The sequence below is a fragment of the Scyliorhinus torazame genome, chromosome 2, assembly GCF_047496885.1.
Source record: "Scyliorhinus torazame isolate Kashiwa2021f chromosome 2, sScyTor2.1, whole genome shotgun sequence".
NCBI lineage: Eukaryota > Metazoa > Chordata > Chondrichthyes > Carcharhiniformes > Scyliorhinidae > Scyliorhinus > Scyliorhinus torazame.
In genome coordinates, this window is record NC_092708.1 from 389,949,224 (window position 1) to 389,975,054 (window position 25,831).

At 46.0% G+C, this 25,831-nt stretch overlaps 1 protein-coding gene across 1 annotated transcript in view; it reads right to left on the bottom strand.

Moving 5' to 3' along the window:
* Nucleotides 1-25,831, bottom strand: part of LOC140405658 (uncharacterized) — a 70,062-nt gene that overhangs the window by 7,750 nt on the left and 36,481 nt on the right. Inside the window, exons 6-12 of the mRNA XM_072494183.1 lie at nucleotides 24,691-24,740; nucleotides 18,494-18,575; nucleotides 11,782-11,867; nucleotides 10,781-10,975; nucleotides 4,773-4,868; nucleotides 3,915-4,058; nucleotides 2,912-3,016 (exon numbers count right to left, since the gene is read on the bottom strand). Coding sequence (XP_072350284.1) covers nucleotides 2,912-3,016; nucleotides 3,915-4,058; nucleotides 4,773-4,868; nucleotides 10,781-10,975; nucleotides 11,782-11,867; nucleotides 18,494-18,575; nucleotides 24,691-24,740 — 758 coding nt within the window. The remainder of the gene's footprint in view (nucleotides 1-2,911; nucleotides 3,017-3,914; nucleotides 4,059-4,772; nucleotides 4,869-10,780; nucleotides 10,976-11,781; nucleotides 11,868-18,493; nucleotides 18,576-24,690; nucleotides 24,741-25,831) is intronic.

The following is a 25,831-nucleotide window of genomic DNA, read 5'->3' on the forward strand; positions in this document are numbered from 1 at the left end:
AAAATCCTAACTCACACCAAGTTCCTCCCACCCTTCCCATGCAAAATGTACTGGCAGCTCAGTGTAATTGTTTAGAGGAGACCCAAGGACAAATTTACTGTGTCGCTTGGTGTCTATTTGTCTCCCTCAAAACCTATCTACTCATTTCTGGATCAAAGATTGGATCGGGGTTACAATGAGCATTGCTTGGGGTGGTGGTACTGAGATTTACAGTGGAGTAGGCAGGAGAAAAATCAAAACAAAATTCAGTATCATTTCCTGTTTGTTTCGAATGCCTAGATGGGGAAGATCCAACAACACTCAAGAAGCTCACGCCATCCAGGACAAAGCAGCCCACTTCATCAACATCCCATCCACCTTAAACATTCATTTCTTCCATCAAAGGCACAACATGGCTGCAGGGTGTACCGTCAACAAGATACACAGCAGCAACTCGCCAAAGCTTTCCAACATTTCATGCCAAACCTTGACCACCTAGAAATACGAGGACAGCGGGTGGATGCTGTAGTGGTATGTATTAAGGGTAATACGGTACACCATGAATGCCGAGGAGCCATTGGAGGACTGATGCTGGATCCCGATTAATTCCGCCGCCTACTGGGCTCCACCCAGATAGGCGGGGTATAAGAACCTGGGTTAATCCCCGCAGCTGCATTCTGTGACTGAGCTGCTGGGGAACGAGTCTGAACAAGTCTGCTCAATAAAGCCTCGATTGAAGTTCTTTACGTCTCGCCTCGTGTGTGATCGATGGTGCTACAGATGCGAATACGACCACCTGCAATTTCCACACCAAACCACACATACCATTCAGACTTGGAAACATAACATCACCACATGGAGTCGGCGGTTCAAGAAGACAGGAACAACCAGATTCTCATGGGCAATTAGGGTTGGACAATAAATGCAAGCAGTAACCACATCATGTGAATGATTGTCGATTGAAAAGAGGAGTAAACCATCCAGCTGCTTGGGTCTGCTCCACAATTCCGTTATGTCACAGCTGTTGGGCCAGGGTTTAGAGAACCCCAAAGTGTATCATGGAGTTCACCTGACCCACAACTTTTACTAGATTGTGGTATGGGGAGCACACGGCCCACTCTACAGGTGTGGTACAGCAGAAATGGAAAAGTATTTTTTTCAGCAAAATAATGTTTATTCTATGAACTCAAGTTAACCTTTTTAAAACATACAGTGAACATCTTAGCAACCATTAATTCAAATACAATCCCCAAAGAATACACACTAAGTAAACCTTTAAGCTTCCTTTTTAACATCCATACGACTTAAAAACAAAACCTTTATCAGAAGCACATCAGGTTAAAGTCACTACTAAAAACATTTATAATTCGGAATTCACCAAATGGTCAAGAGATAGTCTTTTGATGGCAGAGAGAACAGCAGTACACCTGCTTGGTCTGGCTTCAGCTCCAACACTGAAAACGGAACTAAAACACACCCTGCAGCAAACAGCCTAAAACGAAAGTAAAAAGCTGACAGACAGCCCAGCTCCACCACTCTCTGACATCACTGCAGTAGTTAACACCCATTTCTTAAAGGTACTCTCACTACAGATATTTATATACACACCCATTTCTTAAAGGTACTCTCACATGACACGGCTGATCTATATCGGAACTCCATTTCCCCATTTTGGCTCTGTTTTGGGTGTGCCCACACCACAGTTGTTCAAGAAGGCAGGTCACCACAACCTTCTCAGGGGAAATTAGGGATGGGCAATAAATACCGGCCTAGCCAGCAACACCCACATCCCATGAACGAATTTTTAAAATCTCTTAACACTTCGGCACGATCGAACAGCTGCATTGCGCCTGAAAGGCAGCGCACCACAGTGCCAAGTGGCCAACAGAAGATGGGAAGTCCCACTCCTGGGATCTACCCAGCTCTCAAAGCCTTGCAAGACGTTGCAATGCGAATCCCACCCATTGTCAGCTAGTCTCACTCTAATATGCAGTTTCCCGAGGCACCCGAGGCGTTAGATCTATCGTCTTCGCTTCAGAGACCTCGGGCAAGCACCGTTCTGTACTGGTCTCCACAAACGAGAACCAGACAATCAACACTCATGGGGGGCCCCCAGGTGCATGCCCTTTGGCACCCTGGCACTGCCCACCCAACACCCTGGCACTGCCTACTGGGTGCCAGCCTGACACTGCCAAGGTGACCAGGTGGCACTGCCAGGGTACCAGGTTGGCACTGCCAAGGTGCCAAGCTGGCATTTGTTTTGCACGGCGGTGATTGGGCCGTGAGGTGCCCTGCACGGGTGTTGGGGGAAGTTGGGGGGCCGGTGGAGCCCCTCATAGTGAGTTTGGGGGGGGGGGGGGGGTCGGGGGTCCAGAGTTTGGGCCGCTATTTAAAAATGGCGTCCCGCTCTCTCGCTGCACTGAGGAGTTCCGGTGAGCGGAGTTCCTCAGTGTAAGAAATGAGGCTGTGGGCGGCCTCGCGTTCCCCGCTGAGGCCCCCTATCGAACTCGGGTGACGTCTCATAACGTTATATTTCTCGGCAGTGCGAACGCCGGGAACACACAGCCAAACGTGCTCGCTATGGGACTTTGTTCCCATTTAGTTAAATTGCGCCCAAAGTTTAGAATTTTTCAATTGACCCCCAACTAACCGCCACAGATTTTCAGGGCGAGAGTTCCAGATTCTTTCTACCTTTTATTCTGAAGAAGTGTTTCCTGACATCACACCTGAACTGCCAAGCTCTAATTTTAACATTGCTGCTTTCAGTTGGATTCATAATTTATGTCTGTCAGCACCGTAGTATGTAGCTCAAGATTGAAATGACCAAACCTATAAGGCTAGCTTTCCAAATCTTAATGTGGAATGCAATTGTAGCTGTTGATAGGATGTGTACATTTTCAGAAAGTACATTCAGGTCTGAATCTTCCCAAACCTGTAATGCTTTCCTGAAGTCGGAGACGGGTACACTCATATTTCCAACTTTGTCCATGTTTCGAAAGAAATCGGAGAGCCGCAGTTTTCGCTTGTCGAGGTAATCCTGTTTAAAACAATTGCACAGCCATCAATGACAATGTAAAACTATTTATTTAGTACATATTTCTTTCTCAATCCTCCTGTCTTGAAGGGTTTAGCATACTGGCTGTGCTCAAAAAATACGTTTTGTCGAAGCTTTTCGTCTTGCACTGATCAGAACAATCACAAGAATACCAATGTCAGGGGAAACAGCAACGTTATACTGAGTATAAAGTGTATAAAGAGCATGAGTATAAGAGAATGCTGATTGGTTAACAAGTGGATGCTGATTGGTGGAGGCATTGCTCCCAGTTCTTTTTTTCAGCAATAATTAATTTCCATGCTACCAAATGAATAATTGTACACTCCCAAGTCGAGGGTTATAATGTTGGGAAGTGGAACACTAGTTTCCACTGTCAGCATCGAGCACTGCTAAGTCGGATGTAGCACAGTCCTGGGATTCATGTCGCATTACATTCATCCCCCACCATCTGGCCTGCAAAATCCTACCAACTGTCCTGGCTTGACACAATTCACACCTCTTTAACCTGGGGTTACCCCATCTCTGGATCTGTAAAGATTTAATCACCTGCTAATGCTCGCATTCCAAGCATTGTCTGGCATCTTTGAATCTGTCTATATATATGTTTCTGGAACATACCTCTTCATTCACCTGAGGAAGGAGCAGCGCTCCGAAAGCTAGTGACATCGAAACAAACCTGTTGGACTTTAACCTGGTGTTGTAAGACTTGTTACTGTCTACAAACCAACAGTGAGCCCACTTCAAAAGTAACTTTATTGATTGTAAATCAATCCTGAGGTTGGGAAAGTTGGAATATTCAGGTACATGCAAGTTTTTGTTTAGCTGAATAGGACTACCTTCATTGTACTCTAATAAGGAATCATTGATAGGCTCTTCTTACCTGTATCACTTTCATTGGGTCAGTTCGACCTGGTTGGCTCCCAACAATGGATCCTCCAATTCCTTTAGTTTCAATCTGAAACTGTGGATGATCATGAGTGATATTCTTCAATAACTCCATGAAGGTTTCATTCACCAGTACATTCTGCAAACAGTGAAACAGGCAGTCGAATGATTCTGTAGCTCACTGGACACAAACAGTTCTAAAAGCCCTATGCTATGTTTTTTTTCTCCTTGAATATGTTGACTCTCTTCATACCTCACTGATGACTTAAGCTAGGTATGATAAAAGGGTCATTGATCAGGAATGTTATATCTCTTTCTGCACAGACACTGCCTGACCTGTATGAGCATTTCCAGCTCTGCCTTATTATTTATCGGCAGGATAACCAATTGGGTTGTCCTTTTCTGTGCAATCTGAAATGTCTGGGTATCTTTGGTTGTGAGCAGAATTGGACTTGAAACTCCAGATGTAGCTGCGCCAGTACTGGATGTAGACTATTTATTTCCTTAATCCTGGGATTGATGCTCAATCCCTCTCACTATACACTCCATGGTCTAATTGATTGTTCCTCCTTTCTGTTACAAACTGCACCAATGCCAATCGCTCTCCTTTTTGTTTCCTGTACTGCTACTTATTTCCTTCTAAGTTTGCACTGAACATCAATCAGGCTCCCCTATAGCCCGTGCACTCTTCCACTGCCTGATGTTCCTGTATTTATTGTGTCCAGGTAATCCACATTGATGGACAGTAATGTGAAAAAACTATCACCTCAGTTTGTGAGCTGTATTTCATGCTCATTTTGGTAATATCCAACCAATACTGTCCCAAATCATGTAAACAAAGGGTGATGCTTACTTTGAGTCTGATCGTTTCCAAGTTTGATTTATCGTTCTTCCGCACGACCTCTAAAAGACGCAAAGCACCATCCACTGTGATAGGATTATTGGACAACTGAAGTAGGAACATAGGGTTAATCAGATAGTGGCCACATGACCACTGACCGCTCAGTCAATTGCATACTTATATCAACATGAAAGCAAACAAGGTGGATGTCATAAATGGTAATGTCCTTTCTGGAGCTTGTATTTTCATTTACCAGTGACCATCTTATATTTATGGCCCTTAGTTTTGGACTTCCCCACAGGTATAAACATCTCCATGTCTGCCTGATCAAATCCCTTAACAATTTTCGAAACCTCCATCAGATCACCTGTTATTTTTTTTCGAGGAGAGCGCTCCAGATTGTTCAGTTATCCCTTACCCTCTCAGATCTAGTGTCACTTTGACTTTTTTTTCCCATTTTCTCCAGGGATGTTCAATGTTCCAGCTAACACCCTCTCTTAACCTCGTAAATCTGAAGGTGGATTCAGCAGTAGGAAGAATCTCACACCAGCACGATTCAACATTATTAACATTCAGGTGAGTTGCCAATTAATTTTTAGTTGCTGTTTCTGAGTGAGTGGGAGTTCTTGGAGATTTATACTGTCACTTAAAGCATACCAGGAACAGGGTAGCATGTGTGGTCTAGGTTTACACATCAGGGTTCTGCTTGGATCATCTGTTCCTGTCATGAATGCTGTTGTTTCTATTTGCCCTTGGCCTGCAGCATAACAAGGAGAATGAGCAGAGGCGGTGAAGCCTGAGGAAAGATAGAAGGGGGAGATAATGGAGACGATCTAACTCTTTTTGTGGATAGTTTTGCTGCGACTTTCTCCCCCTCTCACTCTGTTGGCGAGTTCTCCACCACCATCTAACACCAGTTAATCACTTTTTCGGGCCCTGGGAATTTTCTCCTTGGTTAAGCCTGTACTTAGAACTATTTTCATCACTGGGGAACTGAACTCGCTGGCCAGACCAGCTCCTCAGAGGTCGGTCACCAATTTGAATGGGTCCCCCACACCTCCCACCCACGGGCAATGTCACCCCCACACACATGGGCATTCCCCCCCCCCCCCAGTTCAGGACACCCTGCCATGGGGTAGCTGAGAATCCCCCCTTTTCAGGCCTACCCACACCCCCTTTTGCCCCCCCCCCCTTTCCAGGACCCCTACCCTTCACTCCCCAACATTCAGCCTGTTGCAGCTGTATAGAACCTTAGTTAGGCCACACTTGGAGTATAGTGTTCGATTCTGGTCGCCACACTACCAGAAGGACGTGGAGACCTTAGAGAGGGTGCAGAAGAGGTTTACCAGGATGTTGACTGGTATGGAGGGCATTAGCTATGAGGAGAGGCTGAATAAACTTGGTTTGTTCTCACTGGAACGACGGAGGTTGAGGGGCGACCTGATAGAGGTCTACAAAATTATGAGGAGCATAGACAGAGTGGATAGTCAGAGGCTTTTTCCCAGGGTAGAGGGGTCAATTACTAGGGGGCATAGGTTTAAGGTGCGAGGGGCAAGGTTTAGAGAGATGTACGAGGCACGTTTTTCACACAGAGGGTAGTGGGTGCCTGGAACTCGCTCCCGGAGGAGGTGGTGGAAGCAGGGACGATAATGATGTTTAAGGGGCATCTTGACAAAGACATGAATAGGATGGGAATAGAGGGATACGGACCCCAAAAGTGTAGAAGATTTTAGTTTTGACGGGCAGCATGGTCAGACAGGATTTGAGGGCCAAAGAGCCTGTTCCTATACTGTACCTTTCTTTGTTCTTCCGGAGGCCCCGACATACCCGTGCTATACCCAACCCCCACCCTTCATGTCCACCCTCTTTTCATGGGCATGGCCACCTCAGGCTCTGACCTGCAGCTGCGTCACCTGGGCACCCTGGCACTGCCACCCTGGCAGTGCTTCTGCCAGCTTGGCCGTATCACCCGGGTACCTCAGCAGTGGCAGCGTTGTGGTGCCAAGGTGCTAGCCTGGCAGTGCCAAGGTGCCTGTGTTCCAGGAGGAGGGTCAGGGAGCCACCCTGCCCTGTCCCTGACCACCCAGGGTTCTCCAATAGCCTGTGAGACTACCCCGGGTGCCGTTCCGCCTAGTCCACGTTTGTGTGGACCATCACTGAATGGTGCACGGCCCAATACATCCCGGGTCAGCATGTCTAAGTGGGTTTTAAACCTACTTAGATGTGTGAGGCTTGGTCCCCCCCATTGTGGGTGAGATCCTGACCGTGACGCCTCGCGAGACCTGGTTAGATCTTGCGAGGCGTACCAGCTGTCGGGAAGCCCAGGGGAGGCCTCTCCCGGCATCTCCCGGCCGCTTTGAGCACCAATTCGGGCGCAACACGGCCGGTAGATCACACCCAGACTCTCAGGATCTTCATGGAGCAATTCCACAACCTCACCCTAAACTAACAATGAGTGGAATTTTCTCCCAAAATGGCAAAGTGTCATTTCCGGTGCAAAGATTGGTGCGTTTTGTGGATCTAATCGCAATCTTCCCGCACTTGGTTCAATAAATGAACCCCTACATGAATCATGCCGATTTGGAATCCCCACATATCTTTCCCACCCAAACGGGGGCTCAGCTGGCACAGTTAACAAGGGAGATCTGCATTTAATCGTGCCCTCTGCACTCAATCTCAGTCAAGCCAGGAAAATAGCAGCGTGGAGAGTTGTTCCACGCTTCCTGGAGGCAGATTTGACCAGGTTTATGGTCGCAGTGGAGAGGCAGAGCAACGTGTACCTCTGAGTGGTTAGAAGACCCAGAAGCAGCGAGGCTAATCCAGTCTGGGATGCGGTGGTTGCGGTGGTCAGTGCCAGCAGCCTGACGCGGAGGACCAGTGTCCAATACCGCAAAAAACCTCATTCGAGCTGCAAGGGTGATTGACCACCTGTCTCCACCTGGCATCAGACCCATCTGTCACAATTGGAATGTCAGCATTAATCCACTCCCGGGCACCTTAAGGCCTCCTGACACCCGACTCCCCACTATCTTCCTCAAATCCCCCGGGCACTCCTGTCTTGGCGTGATGCCCACAGATGGCACCTGCTGTACCCCCTGACCCACCAGCTCTCTGGCTTACAATCTCCTCTTTGTGTCTCTACAGCAGAAGATAGCCCATAATGAGAGGGGACGGAGAAGACGGGCAGGGGAATGCCGGAGTTCCGTCTCCTGACCCGAATGAAGAGAGAGTCATGGAGATTGCAAGGGCAGTGCATGAGAGAGCCGTGAGTGACAGCAAGGTTAGCCTGCCTCACATTTGGCCTGTTTCAAGTGAGTTCCACGCTGCCGAGACCCTTTCTCCACCCTTTCACTGGACCCATGTTTCTTGTCTTACAGGATCAACACCAGGCTGGGCCATCTGGAGTCACGGCATCGCCTGCAACCCCCGGCAGCAACTCAGTGGAAAGCTCTGGGGAAAGCATGGTCAGCCATCATAGGCAACCACCAGCGCAGTGACACACATCTCGGTGGGCGATATTAGCAGACAAGCTTCAGGATTATTATCTGGTGCAGAGTCCAAAGCATGGCTCAGTTTCTGAGTGCCATGACTGAGGACCTTGAGAGTATAGCCCAGTCACAGAGGACCATGGCAAAGGACTTTGCAAGCATGGTCCAGACACAGAGAGCCATTGCAGAGGGGCTCCAGAGCTTGGTCCAGACACAGAGACCTGTTGCTCAAGGTTTTGACACCATGATTTAGACAATGGTGGGCCTCCAGAACTGGCAGTGCCAGGTGACAAGAGTTTTCTGGAGCTCACTCCAGCTGCCCCTCCATCCCATGGAGTAACCCAGGAGCACCCGAGGAAGGGTCCCATCAGGGGGCCTTCCACCAATGAGACGCGATGTATCCTGTCCTCAGAATTTAACCATTTTATCCCTGGTACGATTCTAGTGAAACAAAAACAGAGGATCCTGGAAAAGCTTGCATTAGGCTTCACTGGAGCATTGCATTAGGCCATGGACAGCCATGTGGACATGGGAGCCAGGTGCTGAGTTAAAATGGCAAGCGATAGGAAGGTTGGGGTAATACTTGCCTGAGCAAAGGGGTTCCACAAACTAGTCACCCGACCTGCATTTAGTCTCCCCAATGTAGAGGAGACCGCATTGGGAGCAGCGAATACAGTAGACCAAATTGAAGGATGTGCAAGTGAAACGCTGAAAGGAGTGTCTGAGGCCTTGAATGCTGAGGAGGTAAAGATGCAGGAGTTGCACCTTTTCTGATTGCAATGGAAGATGCTGTGGGAAAGGGATGAAGAGTTGGGCGTGATGGACGAGTGTCACAGAGGGAGCGGTCCCTGCGCAATGCTGATGGGAGGCGTGAGGGGAAGATGTGTTTTGTGGTGGCATCGTGCTGGTGTTGGCGGAAATGGCCAAGGATGATCCTTTGAATGCAGAGGCTGGTCGGGTGGAAAGTGAAGACAAGGGGGACCCTATCATTGTTCTGGGAGGGAGGGTAAGTGGTGAGGGCAATCTTGCAGGAAATGGGTCAAACCTGGGTGAGGTGCCTAGTCAATCACAGAGGGGGAGAATCTTGCTTTAAGAAAAAGGCATACATAGCAGAAGTGCCATTTTCATCAGAATAGATGTGACGGAGGTTGTGAAACAGGGAGAATGGGATAGAGTCCATACAGGAAGCAAGGTGTGAGGAGCTGTCGTCGAGGTAGGTGTGGAAGTCAGTGGGCTTGTAATGAATATTGGAGGTCAGCCTATCACCTTAAATGGAGACCTAGAGGTCAAGGAAGGGAAGGGAAGTGTCAGAGATTGACCGTGTGAAAGTGAGAGAGGCGTGGAAATTGGAAGCAACTGATACATTTTTCAAGACGAGAGCATGAAACAGCACCAATACAGTCATTGATGTAATGGAAAAAGAGTTGCGAGAGCAGGCCTAAGTAGGGCTGGGACATGGAGTGTTCCAAATAATCCACAAAAAGACAGGCGTAACTGGGGCCCATGCAGGTCATGGCCACAATTTTTATTTGCAAGAAGTGAGACAAGTTAAAGGAGAAATTGAGTGACAGAACAAGTTCAGCCTGGTGGAGGAGATGGGGATTGTTCAGGCTCCTGCTCAATGAAGAAGCGGAGGGCCCTCAGACCCTCCTGGTGAGGGATGGAAATGTAGAGGGATTCAACATCCACAGTGAAGAGGAGGTGGTTAGGGCCAGGGAACTGGAAACTGTCGACATGACGAATCATGAATGTCGGTGGGAAGAGATTGGACAAGGGGAGAGAGGATGGAGTCAGGAGAGGAAGAAATGAGTTCTATGGGGCTGGAACAGCCTGATACGATGGGTCTGCCATGGCAATCCTGTTTGTGGATTTTGGGAAGGAGGTAGAAGCGGGATTCGAGTGAATCTGTGCTGAACCCTCTCCAAGGTCAGTGTATCTTTCCTGAGGTATAGTGCTGAAAACAGAACTCAGTATTTCAGTGGGATCTGACCAAGTCTATGTACAACTAGAGCATTATGTTCTGCTGTCTCAGTGAGATTGATGACTTAGTGCTAAATTATCTGCGGTGAACTCATCGGCAGCAATTGCGGTGTGTGTTCTCCAAACTCAATTAATGGCAGATCCTGGAACCAGTGAGAGAGACTTTCATTGCATCAGCCCAAGCAAGATTTAAATTCAGAAACTCCCCAAGCCACCCAGTCCTCTGCTTACATTTCTCTAGGGGCACGAGATGTTCATAAATTCTGTTTCCTCCCAACAGCCTTCTCCCTCCACTGGTAGCCAAGGCCCCAAATACTAAAATTTCCTCCCTAATCCTCTCTGTCCCCACTAGCTCTCTATTTTCCTTGAAGACGCTCCTTAAAAATGATAGCTTTGCTCACCTTACATGTCTTGGTGTATAATCTGATAACACCTCCTGTGGAGGACCATGGGCCAATTTATCAGGTTAAATGTTCTATATAAATGCAAGTTGTTGTTCTGTTGTGTTGTACCTTACTAATTTGTAGCCACCTTACTCAAATCAAAACGTACACACAAGAGCTTAACATTATCATTGATGTCCATCCCTTTGCACAACATGGTGACCCCCTCGTTGTTGATGTGGTTGGTATCAAGTCTGAGTTCGAGCAAGGTGTTATTGAATTTCAAAGTCTCGCCCATGGCCAGCACCCCTTCGTTTCCAAAGCCATTATAGGAAACATCGAGGACCTTCAGCGTGACGTTCATCTAAAAACAAGAGGACTGGCTGTGACTGAATGAAAATGGCAGACGGTATTTAGTCAGTCTGTGAGAATAGACATGCAACAAGATTACTTCCAGTGTAAATGCAGCCAAAGCCAATGTCAGCTATGATCAGCAGCAGAGTTCTTTTTCCCTGAGTCTTTGGGCCAAGATTTATTACCCATGAAGCTGAGAAGTATAGGCGGAGACTATAGGAAAAAACTCTGTATTTTCCCTTCCGGTTCAATGAGAAAGGCAAAACAACATCCTAGGATCTATCATGTCTTGCACAGTGAATCATTCTATGTAAAAAGACCCTTTAGTTTCCTTTTCACCTTCATGTATTGAATCATATAATCTTATAGAAGGATACCATTTGGCCCATCATACCTATGCTGACTCTTCAAAAGAGCTATTCAATTAGTTCTACTACACCTTGCAAATCTTCCTTTTTCAAGTATATAACTTCACTTTTGAACCTTATTACTGAACCTGCTTCCAGTATTCCCTCAGGCAACACATTCGCACCCGATCGGATTGAGAGCCATGCTAGTTTTCCCATGATCTTACTTTTCACTGGGGTCAACAGTGCATAATATCAAGTGAAACAATTGTTCCTCCCAATCCCATGAGCTTCTTGCATAGGATATTAGGTTCATATCACATCCTTGATATCTGGACACATGTACAGCCACTATAGGCTGAGGTACTGGAAGCCTGCATATGACAGTGGGACTGAACCCCAACATGAGGTACTGCCTTCAGGAGAAGAGGAAAGAGGGGAGAAATTGGTGTTCACTGTGTGCTCTCACCCGTAACCCTGCGCTCAAAGCCACTGCACCCTCCGTTTGGATCTGGTTCCATCGCAGATTCAGTTTTTCCAAACTTTCATTGGTTGCTTCAAGCAAAGATAAAGAAAAGATATTTAAGCAGATAGAACACTATTTTGTTGTAGAGGTTACAATTTAAATAAAATCAAAAGTACTGCTTAGGCCCCAACAGATTGACAGGGTCCAATATCAGTATGCAATCCATTGTGATACAAGAAGTTGCATTGTGTCATCACTGGTGCAAATACTCAACACAAAGCAACACACTTAATATATTTTAATGTGGCACAATAATTCCATGCACTCTTAAGGTCTCAAGCGGTCTTACCCATTCACTTGCTCACTGACAGTCAGTTTGGGTTCTGCCAGGGTCATTCAGCTCCTCATTGATCAAAACAAGGACAAAATTGCTGAATTCCAGAAGTGAGATGAGAGTGACTGTCCTTGACATCGAGGCAGCATTGTGGCATCATGGGGACCCCTAACTAAACTGGAGTCAGTGAGAATCTGGGTGGAAACTCTCCACTGGTTGGGGTCATACTTAGCACTAAGGAAGATGGTTGTGGTTTGGGTGATTACACAATGTTCAGCATCAGTTGCGACTCCTCAAATACTAAACAGTCTGTGTCCATATGCAACAAGAATCAGAATTGGGCTGTTAAGTGGCAGGTAACCTTTGCACCACATACGTGGCAGGCAATGACCATCTCCAATAAGAGAGAATCTAACCATCACCCCTTTGTATTCAATGACATTACCATCGCTGAATCTCCCACCATCAACATCCTGAAGATTGCCATTCACCCAAAACTGACCTGGACTAGCCATATAAATGTTGTGGCTACAAGAGCACGTCAGAGGCTTGGAATTCTGTGGAGAAGACCTCACCTCCTGACTCCCAAAGTCTGGCCACCACCTACAAGGCTAAATCAGGAGTGTGGCGAAATAACCTCCACTTGCCTGGATGAGTGCAGTTCCAACAACACTCAAAGAACTCAGCACCATCCAGGACAAAGAAGCCTGCCTGATCAGCACCCTATCCACCACCTTAAACATCTACTCCCACCATCACCAAAGCACAGTAGCAACAGTGTGTACCATCTACAAGATGCAATGCAGCAACTCACCAAAGCACCTTCGACAGCACCCTACAAATATTATGATCCCAGACCAGACCCCAACAGTTGCTTGGATACTGGACCGGAACCCCAATATTATATTTTAATTGTGTAAGACTGTGAGGAAAGGATACTTAGCTCCAGGAGTGATTGCACAAAGAAATAGGGATATGGTATATTAAAACAAACTTTATGCCTAACAGAGTATTAAAATCTTAACATCACACCAGAAAATAGCGTGAAATTACCCCTTGAACAATACTACTCAATACAGTGAATACAATACCCTTAATTGCTATCTTTATTCCCACTTAAACAAAAGGAAAATAAACCATCTCCGCTCTCAATCCACCTTAAGACGCGAGAATCTGACTTTCACAATTTCACTTTCAGCCAAATTTCCCACTAATCCAGCCTCTTGTAGTCAATCAAATAATTATTTTATATGTTCCAAATGCTCCTTCCATGTTTCACTGACCACCACCAAATCGTCAATATGCACTGCACAATGGTTTAGTCCAGAATTGACCTTGTTTGTTAATCTTGGGAAAGTTGTTGGCGCATTCTTCATTCCAAATGGCATGACCTTAAATTGATAGACCATTTAGCATCACAAAAGCCGAAACTTCCTTCGCCCTATCTGTTAAAGGTACTTGCCAATATCCTTTATGAATTTGGGAATAAATTCACTTGTCCAACTTTTTCAAAGGTCTTCCAAACGAGGAACAGGATACAAATCTGATTTCATAACTGCGTTGACTTTTCTATAGACCACTCACACTCGTTGTGTTTCATCTGGTTTTGGTACCATCACAATAGGTGAGCTCCAATCGCTGCACCTCACTTTGATAATTTAATTCTTCAGCATACTGTCAATCTTCTTTTGTACCTGTGCTAACTTGAGTGGATTGAGCCTGTATGTATGTATGTATGTTGTTTAATTGGAATAGCATTTCCTACATCTACGTAATGCATAATTACTTTTTTATTTCGCAATTTATTCCCACATTGTTGATGTACCATTTGTCAATGTTCTCTGTTGATTATTTTTGTGTCTACTATGTACATACTGTGTACGTTCCTAGGCCGTAGAAAAATACTTTTCACTGTACTTCGGTACATGTGACAATAAATCAAATCAAATCACATGAGCGGGTTCTTCCCAGATGTGGACAACAAATGTGAGCAATATCAGGGGGGTCCGGCCAACCATTCCCACATGTTCTGGTCCTGTCCAAGCCTGATTGGATTCTGGACCACCTTTTTCGAGGCCATGTCCGAGGTCGTGGGGGTTAAGGTGCAGCTATGCCTATTGGTGGTGGTCTTCAGGGTGTCAGAACAGCCAGAGCTCTTCAAGGGGTTGGAGGCCGCACCCTGATCTTTGCCTCCCTGATAGCCCGACTACGACTCCTGCTCGGCTAGAGATCGGCAGTGTCGCCCAAGGCCTCAGACTGGCAGGCCGATCTGGTGGAATTAACACTGCAATGAAGTTATTGTGAAAATCCCCCTGTCGCCACACTCCGGCGCCTGTTTGGGGACACGGAGGGAGAATTCAAAATGTCCAGTTCACCTAATAAGCACGTCTTTCAGGACTTGTGGGAGGAAACTGGTGGGAGGAAACTGGAGCACCCGGAGGAAATAATAAAGAGAAGATCAGATTTGCCATCAGGGGGTCAGAATAAGGATTTCAGTCCAGGTGGAAGCAGTTCACCACCATCTTCCAAGACCTGTTTGTGACCGGCTGCTAGGGGGTAATGGGCGCTGGGTGCTAGGGAAATGGGGGTGGGGGGGTGGGGGCGTGAGAGGGAGGAAAAGCCAAGAAGGAGGGAGGGAGACTGGGGGTGAGGGGGTGCGGTTAGCATCCATGCTACTACACAAAAAAAGACAAATTGTTTGCTCTACACCCGTTGCAAGGGTGCTTACAAGCTGTATCACTGTGATGTCCTGCAGCTTGTTGGATAAAAATTTACATTATTAAAAATCAAAACACAATTGCATTAGCTCAAACTTTTTAGGTAGGTTAAAACCTTTGTTGTCATTCAAACCAAGATTCTTTTAAAAACATGACTTAAGCAGTCAAACACACTCTAACCCAGGTTTTTAACCCTTAATTCACCAAATATTTATGCTCTAATATATCTAAAATCACACACACCAGAGGCCTCTACCACTTAGAAGGGTATGGGCAGCACATGCATGGAAACATAACCACCTGCATACAAGGTCCCCTCCAACCCACACACCATCCTTACATGGGACTACATTGCCGTTACTTCTTTGTTGCTGGGTCAAAATCCTGGAACTAGCTCTAAAACAGCATTTGGGAAATACAATATCTGCATCATCCATTTCCTTTGTAAGCACGGAGACAAATATTCATTTAAAACCCTACCCACAGCCTCTGCATCTACACCCAAGTCCTCTTCTTCACCTCTGATAAGTCCCACTTTTTCCTTCACTGACCTTTTACCATTAATGTACTGGTGAAACATCTTTGGGTTTTCTTTAACTTTACTTGCTAATCTTTTTTCATGCCCTCTCTCCGATTTCCTTATTTCCTTTTTGACTTGGTCCCTGCACCTCCCATACTCGTCTAGGCTATCTGCAATTGTCATAACCTGCCCGGATCCTATTGGCTGGGGAAAATTGGTTACCCCATGTTCCTTGAGGAATATGAGCTCCCCCAATGAGGGGGCGCGGGGCAATCATTAGCAGTGCAGCTGTATAATTATTTCCTCCGGGTGCTCCAGTTTCCTCCCACAAGTCCTGAAAAACTTGCTTATTAGGTGAACTGGACATTCTGAATTCTCCCTCTGTGTACCCAAACAGGCGCCGGAGTGTGGCGACAAGGGGATTTTCACATAACTTCATTGCAGTGTTAATGTAGCCTACTCGTGACACTATAAAGATTATTATTAAATAGAAGTAGCCAGTGGGACCGGCTAGAGAAGGAAGCAGCAGTGACCGGCTGCTACTGTGTACATATTGTTGTAAATAAAGTGACTTTCTGTTTGACACTACAAACTCGTGCTGGATTCTTCATGAACCTCCCAGAAGCTCTGGATTCAAGTCCCACTCCAGGACTTAATGGCCAAGGAAAGTGCGTTTTTAATCTAGCCAAACAGGATGAGTATCAACCTGTAAATTCTTCCAGTCTGTGGCAGATGGTAAGAATGGGAGAGATTCCTAGTCAGCCACGTGGTGAAAAGAATTTAGAGCCTCTACCATCATTAACCATAGCAAACAAAAATAGAAAATGCTGTAAAAACCCAAATACCTGCAAAAGAGTCATAAGAACTCAAAAATGTTGGGCGTCATTCTCCGACCCCCCCGCCGGGTCGGAGAATGGCCGTTGGCCGCCGTGAATGCCGCCCCCGCCAAAGTCTCCGGTACCGGAGATTGGGCGGGGGCGGGAATCGGGCCGCGCCGGTTGGCGGGACCCCCCGCTCAATTCTCCGGCCCGGATGGGTCGAAGTCCCGCCCAGAAATTGCCTGTCCCGCCGGCGTAAATCAAAGCTGGACCAGGCGGGACCAGGCGGCGTGGGCGGGCTCCGGGGTCCTGGGGGAGGCGCAGGGCGATCTGACCCCGGGGAGTGCCCCCACGGTGGCCTGGCCCGCGATCGGGGCCCACGATCCGCGGGCAGGCCTGTGCCGTGGGGGCACTCTTTCCCTTCCGCCTCCGCCACGGCCTCCACCATGGCGGAGGCGGAAGAGACTCTCCCCACTGCGCATGCGTGGGAAACTGTCGGCGGCTGCTGACGCTCCCGCGCATGCGCCCCATTTCCGCGCCAGCTGGCGGGGCAACAAAGGCCATTTCCGCCAGCTGGAGGGGCGGAAATCCCTCCGGCGCTGGTCTAGCCCCTCAATGTTGGGGCTCGGCCCCCAAAGATGCGGAGCATCCCGCACCTTTGGGCCGACGCGATGCCCGTCTGATTGGTGCCATTTTTGGCGCCAGTCGGCAGACATCGTGCCGTTGGGGGAGAATTTCGCCCGTTAACTCTAGTTTCTCTTTTCACCTGCTGACCTTTTCCATTTTTCTGTTTTGTTTCAGATTCCAGCATCCGTAGTATTTTACTTTTATCATTAACCATAGTTCTGGACTGCAACATGCATGTTAAAGTGCAAGTTGCCGCAGCAACTTGGGCTGCCTTGGGGTGTTAGATGACTGGTCAGTCAGCGTGGATAAAATTAGTGCCAACAGCACCGGTTAGATCCCTCTTTCGGCTGGGGTGGATTTTGGATCTGCCTCCTTGTGGAGGGCATGGTGCTGGGGGTTGGACTTGTCTTCGGAGAGGGAACTGAAGAAGAAGGTGATCTCGGTCAGAGTTTTACAAGTGGTCTGAGTGCCACTGTCACAATCAGTGCTCAGACTCCGATAAGAAAATGCATTTGTTTGGGTTACAATATAATAAATAAGATCAGGAGTAAATCCTACAACCCCTCCAGCCTGTCCTGCCATTCAATAAGACCATGACTGAATTTCTACATCAACCCCACTTACCTGCCTTATCCCCATAGACTTTGCTTTCCATAGTGTGCATCTATCTGTTTCAGTCTTGAATAACTGAATGGTTGAGCATCCACAGCTCTTGGGGTAGAGAATTTACAACTCTCCGATTTCAGAAATATCATAGAATTTACAGTGCAGAAGGAAGCCATTCGGCCCATCGAGTCTGCACCGGCTCTTGGAAAGAGCACCCTACCCAAGGTCAACACCTCCATCCTATCCCTGTAACCCAGTAACCCCACCCAACACTAAGGGCAATTTTGGACACTAAGGGCAATTTATCACAGCCAATCCACCTAACCTGCACACCTTTGGACTGTGGGAGGAAACCGGAGCACCCGGAGGAAACCCACGCAGACACGGGGAGAACGTGCAGACTCCGCACAGACAGTGACCCAAGCCGGAATCGAACCTGGGACCCTGGAGCTGTGAAGCAATTGTGCTAACCGCAATGCTACCGTGCTGCCCTATATATCCTCATCTCTCCCTTAAATGGCCAACCTCTTATCCGGAGGCCATGATCCCCAAGTCTAGACATTCCAGCCATAGGAAGCAGCATCCACCCTACCAAGCCCTGTAAAAAATGCAATATGCTTCCATGAGATCATCTCTCATTCTTCTAAACTTCAGTGAGACCAGGATTGTGCTAGGCTGCGATGCCTTTCCTACTCAAATAGCCTCCTCACTGTCAGGGCTTATATGCAGAGAGAGTTCTATTGAATAAGGTATTAAACAGTGATTGCTGGAGTCTTGAGTGCTAAACATGGAGAGGATTGGGGAAATAAAAGATATGTACTTGTTAATTGTCTTCATTTAAGCCCCTCAAATTGACCTAAACTAAAATTGTGCTTGTTTCGTTAGGTTAATGCTTGTAAAGTGTAATTCTGTAAATAAATATAGAAGTGTGTAAAGATTAGCTCTAGCTTTAGACTTCTGAAATAGAACATCCTTGCCTGTTGAGCACATTGTTGATTGGAAAACAAGTATTCAACCCCTCACTCACCTAACGTTGCATAAAAGAACAAAGCCAAATTAATGAACAAACGTCATCTGTGGAGGTAAGGCTCACCTAGCATTTGTCCCAGTAACTCTGCTCCTTTGTCTCCAAACGCATTGTAACTGAGATCCAGCTCTGAAATTCTGAAATTAGACTATAGGTGCAATTTTGAGCAAAATATCAAAATATAAGTTCTTTTGAATTTGCTGTCAAATTAACCATACATGAGCTTGTTATGTTTCCACCTAGTTCAGTAACTGCAATGCAACAGCAACTCAGTAACAAGAGTTTAAGAAAGTCTGCTACCACGAGGATCTACCTTCCAGTGACTTAATTAGGAATTATTTCTGCATTCTCCACCATTATAGATGCTAGTGTCCAAGTCTCAGTAAGCAGACGAAGCTACTGTGCATAACAGGGAGTGTGGGAACTGACAATATTCCAGCTATAATGTTGAAAATCTGTCGACCAGAACCAGCTGACAACTTCCAACCACCCCAAGCAAGACATTCCAGTGCAGTTACAGCATTGGCATCCACCTTCTAAAGTGTAAAATTGTCCCGGCACATCCTATCCATCGAAACAGAACAAATCTAGGCCAGTCAAATAACACAAAGACCAACTGAACTAAGAAACCATGTGCAAGCTGTTTTGAGAAGGGCCTTTGTGCAATGTGGCTTGCATAGTCTTGCCATAGTCATGTGACCTCATGTTTAAAGGTTGAGAGCAGAAGCCATTTCACCCACCACTTGGAACATGGTGACAGGGGTATGCAGCTGAAATTGCGTAGCTTTTGATAGCAGCAAGAGTGCTAGCAGCTGTAAGAAACATCAGAGAATCATTAAAACTTCAATCTGCAACCTTGTACAGGGCATTGGTCACTGGGTAAGTCAGTATATATTTAAGCATTCCAGTATGGGTGCCTATGGAGGCGAAGGCTGCATTTAAAATAAATAGGAAATTCACCACCAGCAGCCATCTCCACACTACCCTCAATGAAATGGAAAGACTGAGACAGTGATGAAAATTGCCAAAGGGATCATCAAAAAATCATCTTGATGAAGCACAGATGTTTACAAGGTAATCCTGGAGTGAAAGCACAGAAAGTAGTCCAGTTCAGCGACTAATGTCACACTGCTCTCAAATTACACTTCCAACAGCTGAACTACTACTGAAGCTGAAAGCAGTGGCAGGAGTGAATGACAAAATCAAAGTGAAACAGCAGAAAGTTTAACTTCGGTAAATCATTGCCAGAGCTGAGAATTGGAGAACTGGTCAGAGTGCAAAGGTTCAATGCTCTCAGCAGACGTCAGCCTGCTTGGCATGGTGTGTGGAGCCATTCACCTCAATCTGACACAGTGAAAATGAAAAGGTGGGGGGGGTGGGGGTGATTGGAGAAGCGCCTTGGTGCAATACGGCTTGCCATAGGCATGTAACCTCGGATGTTATACCTTTGTAGTACCCTCAATAATGACACGAGAGTGGAATGGTAAATGAAGGCTTTAATAAGCAGAGAACTAGCCAGCTACAGAGATGAGTGCTCACTGAGTGCCGCCTACAGGGCATCACCTTATCTACGGCTCCCTGGTGGGCGGAGTCCCCCAGGGTTCCAAACCCGGTCTTAAACGGGCATCGCCTACATGGTGTTAAGGGTACAGTAACCATTCATCACAACTTTCAAAAAGGAAATGGTCTGGGCATATCCCCTTAAAAGGCACCAATAGGAAAAACAAATCCACAACTCCGTGGATGAAAAAAAAGCTAGAAATTAGGATAAGAAAGAAAAAAATGTGCTTATGATAGGTGTCAGGTAGAAGAAACAGCTGAGAACCAAGGAAAATACCGAAGGTTCTGAGAGGTTGTGAGAAAGCACTTTACAGAAGCGAAGAAAGATTATGAGAAAAAACTGGCAGCCAACATAAAGAAGAATCCTAAAGTCTTCTGTAGGCATATACATAGTAAAAGGGTGGTAAAAGGAGGAGTAGAGCCAATTAGGGACCAAAAAGGGATTTTACACATTAGAGTGGAGGACATGGCTGAGGTACCAAATGAATACTATGCATGTGTCTTTATCAAGGAGGTAGATGCTACACGAGCGGTGGTGACAGATTAAACTAATGTGGCAGGGGGATGGGAACCGATGCAGTAAGTCGGAGGGAAGTAAAACGGGGACAGTAACAAAAGGCAGTAAGGGAGAAAGTGTAAGGCAGAGAAGCCATAGTCAAAAATCAAAAAGAGCCACAGTACAGGGTACAGTAACTGAGGGGAGCTCAGTGAATAGGCCCAGTAATACTAAAAGGGGAAGTAAAAATATAAATGGAAAGTGAAACAGCAGATTGTTACATGAAGATATGGGTTCAACGATAAGGAAAGTTAGGAGAAAAGTTAAAAGGAAAAATAACTTAGGAGAGGTTACTGATAATGGTGTTAAGATTCAAAACGGAGGTACAAAAGCCAACGTAAAGGGTACTTTACCTGAATGCTCGTAGTATTCGGAATAAGGTAAATGAGTTGATGGCGCAAATCATCGTGAATGACTATGATTTAGTGGCCATTACTGAAACATGGTTAAAGGATGGTCGCGACTGGGAGTTAAATATCCGAGGGTATCAAACTATTCGGAAGGACAGAGGGGATGGTAAAGGAGGTGGTGTAGCTCTGTTATTTAAGGTTGATATCTGGGCAATAGTAAAGGATGACATCGGTGCTATGGAGGATAAGGTTGAATCCATTTTTGTGGAAATCAGGAATAGTAAGGTGAAAAAGTCACTGATAGGAGTAGTCTATAGGCCACCAAATAGTAACATTATGGTGGGACAGGCAATAAACAAAGAAATAAGAGATGCATGTAGAAATGGTACAGCAGTCATCATGGGGGATTTTAATCTACATGTCAATTGGTTTAACCAGGTCAGTCAAGGCAGCCTTGAGGAGGAGTTTATAGAATGTATCCGCGATAGTTTTCTAGAACAGTATGTAATGGAACCTCCAAGGGAACAAGCGATCCGAGATCTGGTCCTGTGTAATGAGACAGAATTGATTAATGATCTCATAGTTAAGGATCCTCTCTGAAGGAGCGATGACAATATGGTGGAATTTAATAATAAGGTAAAGTCAAACGCTAGTGTTTTGTGCTTAAACAAAGGAGATTACAATGGGATGAAAGAAGAGCTGGCTGAGGTAGACTGGGAGCAAAGACTTTATGGTGAAACAGCTGAGGAACAGTGGAGAACCTTCCAAGATATTTTTCACAGTGCTCAGCAAAAGTTTACACAAAAAGGAAGGACGGTAGAAGGAGGGAAAATTGACCATGGATATCTAAGGAAATAAGGGAGAGTATCAAATTGAACGAAAAAGCATACAAAGTGGCAAAGATTAGTGGGAGACTAGAGGATTAGGAAATCTTGAGGGGGCAACAGAAAGCTACTAAAAAAGCTATAAAGAAGAGTAAGATAGATTATGAGAGTAAACATGCTCAAAATATAAAAACAGATAGTAAAAGTTTCTACAAATATATAAAACAAAAAAGAGTGGCTAAGGTAAATATTGGTCCTTTAGAGGATGAGAAGGGAGATTTAATAATGGGAGATGAGGAAATGGCTGAGAAACTGAATAGGTTTTTTGGGTCGGTCTTCACAGTGGAAAACACAACTAACACGCCAGTGACTGATGGCAATGAGGCTATGACAGGTGAGGACCTTGAGACGATTGTTATCACTAAGGAGGTAGTGATGGGCAAGCTAATGGGGCTAAAGGTAGACAAGTCTCCTGGCCATGATGGAATGCATCCCAGGGTCCTAAAAGAGATGGCTAGGGAAATTGCAAATGCACGAGTGATAATTTACCAAAATTCACTAGACTCTGGGGTGGTCCCAGCGGATTGGAAATTATCAAACGTGACACCACTGTTTAAAAAAGGAGGTAGGCAGAAAGCGGGTAATTATAGGCCAGTGAGCTTAACTTCGGTAGTAGGGAAGATGCTGGAATCTATCATCAAGGAAGAAATAGTGAGGCATCTGGATGGAAATTGTCCCATTGAGCAGACGCAGCATGGGTTCATAAAGGGCAGGTCGTGCCTAACTAATTTAGTGGAATCTTTTGAGGACATTACCAGGGCAGTAGATAAAGGGGAGCCAATGGATGTGGTATATCTGGATTTCCAGAAAGCTTTTGACAAGGGAGATAACGTTTCGAGTCATGATGATTCTTTGTCAAATGTGTAAAAGGGGCGAGATTTATAGAGATCTTCAAATTCATGAGGGGGCTGGACCAAGTAGATAGGGAGAAACTGTTCATTCTTGTAAAAGAATCAAGAATGAGAGGGCACAGATTTGAAGTGATTTTGAAAAGAAGCAAGTGTGATGTAAGAAAGAAACTTTCACACAGCAAGTGATTCGAGTCTGCAATGCACTACCTGGAAGTGTGGGGGAGGCAGGTTCAATCGAGGCACTTAAGAAGGTATTCAATGGATTACTTGAATAGAAACAATGTGCAGGTGTAAGTGGGAAAAACTGGGGAATGGTACTCGGTCATAATGTTCATTTGGGAGCCGGTGCAGACATGTTGGGCCGAATGCCCTCATTTTGTATTGTGATACTGTAGTGGAGAAAGACCATAAGACCATAAGATCTAGGAGCAGAATTAGGCCACTCGGCCCATCGAGCCTGTTCCGCCATTCAATCATGGCTGATATTTTCTCATCCCCATTCTCCTGTCTTCTCCCCATCACCCCAGATCCCCTTATTAATCAAGAACCTATCTATCCCTGACTTAAAGACACTCAGTGGTTTGGCCTCCACAGCCTTCTGCGGCAAAGAGTTCCACAGATCCACCACCCTCTGGCTGAAGAAATTCCTCCTCATCTCTGTTTTAAAGGATCGTCCCTTTAGTCTGAGACTGTGTCCTCTGGTTCTAGTTTTTCCGACAAGCGGAAACATCCTCTCTAAATCCACTCTATCCAGGCCTCGCAGTATCTTGTAAGTTTCACAAATATCCCCCCTTATCCTTCTAAACTCCAATGAGTGCAGACCCAGAGTCCACAACCATTCCTCATACAACAAGCTCTTCATTCCAGGGATCATTCTTGTGAACCTCCTCTGAACCCTTTCCAAGGCCAGCACATCCTTCCTTAGATACGGGGCCGAAAACTGCTCACAATACTCCAAATGGGGTCTGACCAGAGCCTTACACAGCCTCAGAAATACATCCCTGGAGTTGTATTCTAGCCCTCTCGACATGAATGCTAACATTGCATTTGCCTTCCTAACTGCTGACTAAACCTGCACTTTAACCATAAGAGAATTGTGAACAACGACTCGCAAGTCCCTTTGTGTTTCTGATTTTCTAATCATTTCCCCATTTAGAACATTGTCTATGCCTCCATTGCTCCTTCCAAAGTGCATAACCTCACATTTTTCCACATTATATTCCATCTGCCACTTCATTGCCCACTCTCCTAGCCTGTCCAAGTCCTTCTGCAGCCCTCTCGCTTCCTCAATACTACCTGTCCCTCTCCAGATCGTTGTATCATCTGCAAATTTAGCAACAGTGCCTTCAGCTCCTTCCTCCAGATTATCACTGTATATTGTAAAAAGTTGTGGTCCCAACACCAACCCCTGAGGCAGACCACTAGTCACGCTGCCATCCTGAAAAAGACCCCTTTATCCCCAATCTCTGCCTGCTGCGAGTCAGCCAATCTTCTATCCATGCCAGGATCTTACCCTGAACACCATGGGCTCTTAATTTATTTAACAGTCTCCTATGCGGCACCTCGTCAAAGTTGTCAAAAGGCTTGAGAGCAGAAGCCATTTCACCCACCACTTGTTACACAACCTGCTGTACAACTCATTTAATTTCCCAAGCTCGATGACTGATAACATTTTTCTGGTCTCCCAAGAGAACGGAGTCTAACCTTTACACTGAATATTTATAATTGGCCCAACATCTCAACAACCAGAGTGTTCTATGTAGTATTTGACCATGTCTGTCACAAAAATACAACATTCAAATCTCACCCCAAAACTATCCGAACTACATTTTAGATGGGATTAGCTGAGGTGTTCGAACAGATTATGCGGCTGCCATCTTGATTGGTGAAGCAAATCAGAAACACAAATGAAGGGAAATTATGGGAATGTAATTAAATAAGTACTCAACTGTTGGTCCGACTACACTGTCTAATAGAAAAACAGTGGAAATGCCAGCCAGTTTTCAGCTCAGTTGGAAATAGACTTTGGTGTATTTCACCGAAAGTCTTCATCTTTACTTACAGATAAAGTATCAGCAAAATATGCAGCATCTTTGCTTTTCAGTTTGTTTCCTGCAAGTGGGAGAGAAAAAAAAGCATTGATGAAATGACGGTGCATTGAATTCAGGCATCGTTTTGGGAGTACTTTATAATGCACAAGGGACCAAACAGGGCGGCACGGTAGCGCAGTGGTTAGCACTGTTGCTTCACAGCGCCAGGGACCCGGGTTCCATATCCAGCTTGGGTCTCTGTCTGTGTGGAGTCTGCACGTTCTCCCCGTGTCTGCGTGGGTTTCCTCCGGATGCTCCGGTTTCCTCCCACAAGTCCCAAAAGACGTGCTTGTTAGGTGAATTGGACATTCTGAATTCTCCCTCTGTGTACCCGAACAGGCGCCGGAATGTGGCGACTAGGGGATTTTCACAGTAACTTGATTGCAGTGTTACTGTAAGCCTACTTGTGACAATAAAGATTATTATTATTAGGAGGCACCCTCCCCAGCCTTACCATCAGGCCAGCAACTTTTATTGGGCAACCTGGACATTTGGCACAGACTCCCCCCTCCCCCCACACTACAGAAAGATGATCCAGCAGCAGTGGGAGGAGGCCTTTAGCTGACCATTAATTGGCCATTAAAGGGCCTCAATTGGTCCACAGTGGGCAGGTCACCCAAGCGTTCATGTATAAAATACCCACAGGGGCAGGTGGGGTCAGAGGACGATAGGCAACAGGCATAGTGTTGCAGCCATGGTGCCCAATGTTGTGCTCCCTTGTCATCCTGACCCTTGCCCTGGGGGGGGGGGTTTGGGGGGGGGGGAACGTCTAGACTTTGGGGCCATGGCCTCACCCTCAGAAGAAGGAGGAAGGTGTATACTCTCCACTTATGTTATGCTTGATCTAGGACTGTTTGATTCAAAATGGACATACATTCCACAGCATTGACATCCCTCACTGCAAAGAATACAAAATAAATGGTACATTTATTGTTCACAGAGTTCTTTGTGGTTACCATCACAACAAAAGGCTGTTAGTCCAATGACAATAATTCCACTTATGATTCAGGCACAAGCTTTTTTATTATTAAGCTCTAGATATAGTGACTGATTTGGTCTTCCATTTAAAAGGTATGAAAATAATACAACCTGGCTTGCAAAAAGGTTTTCTGA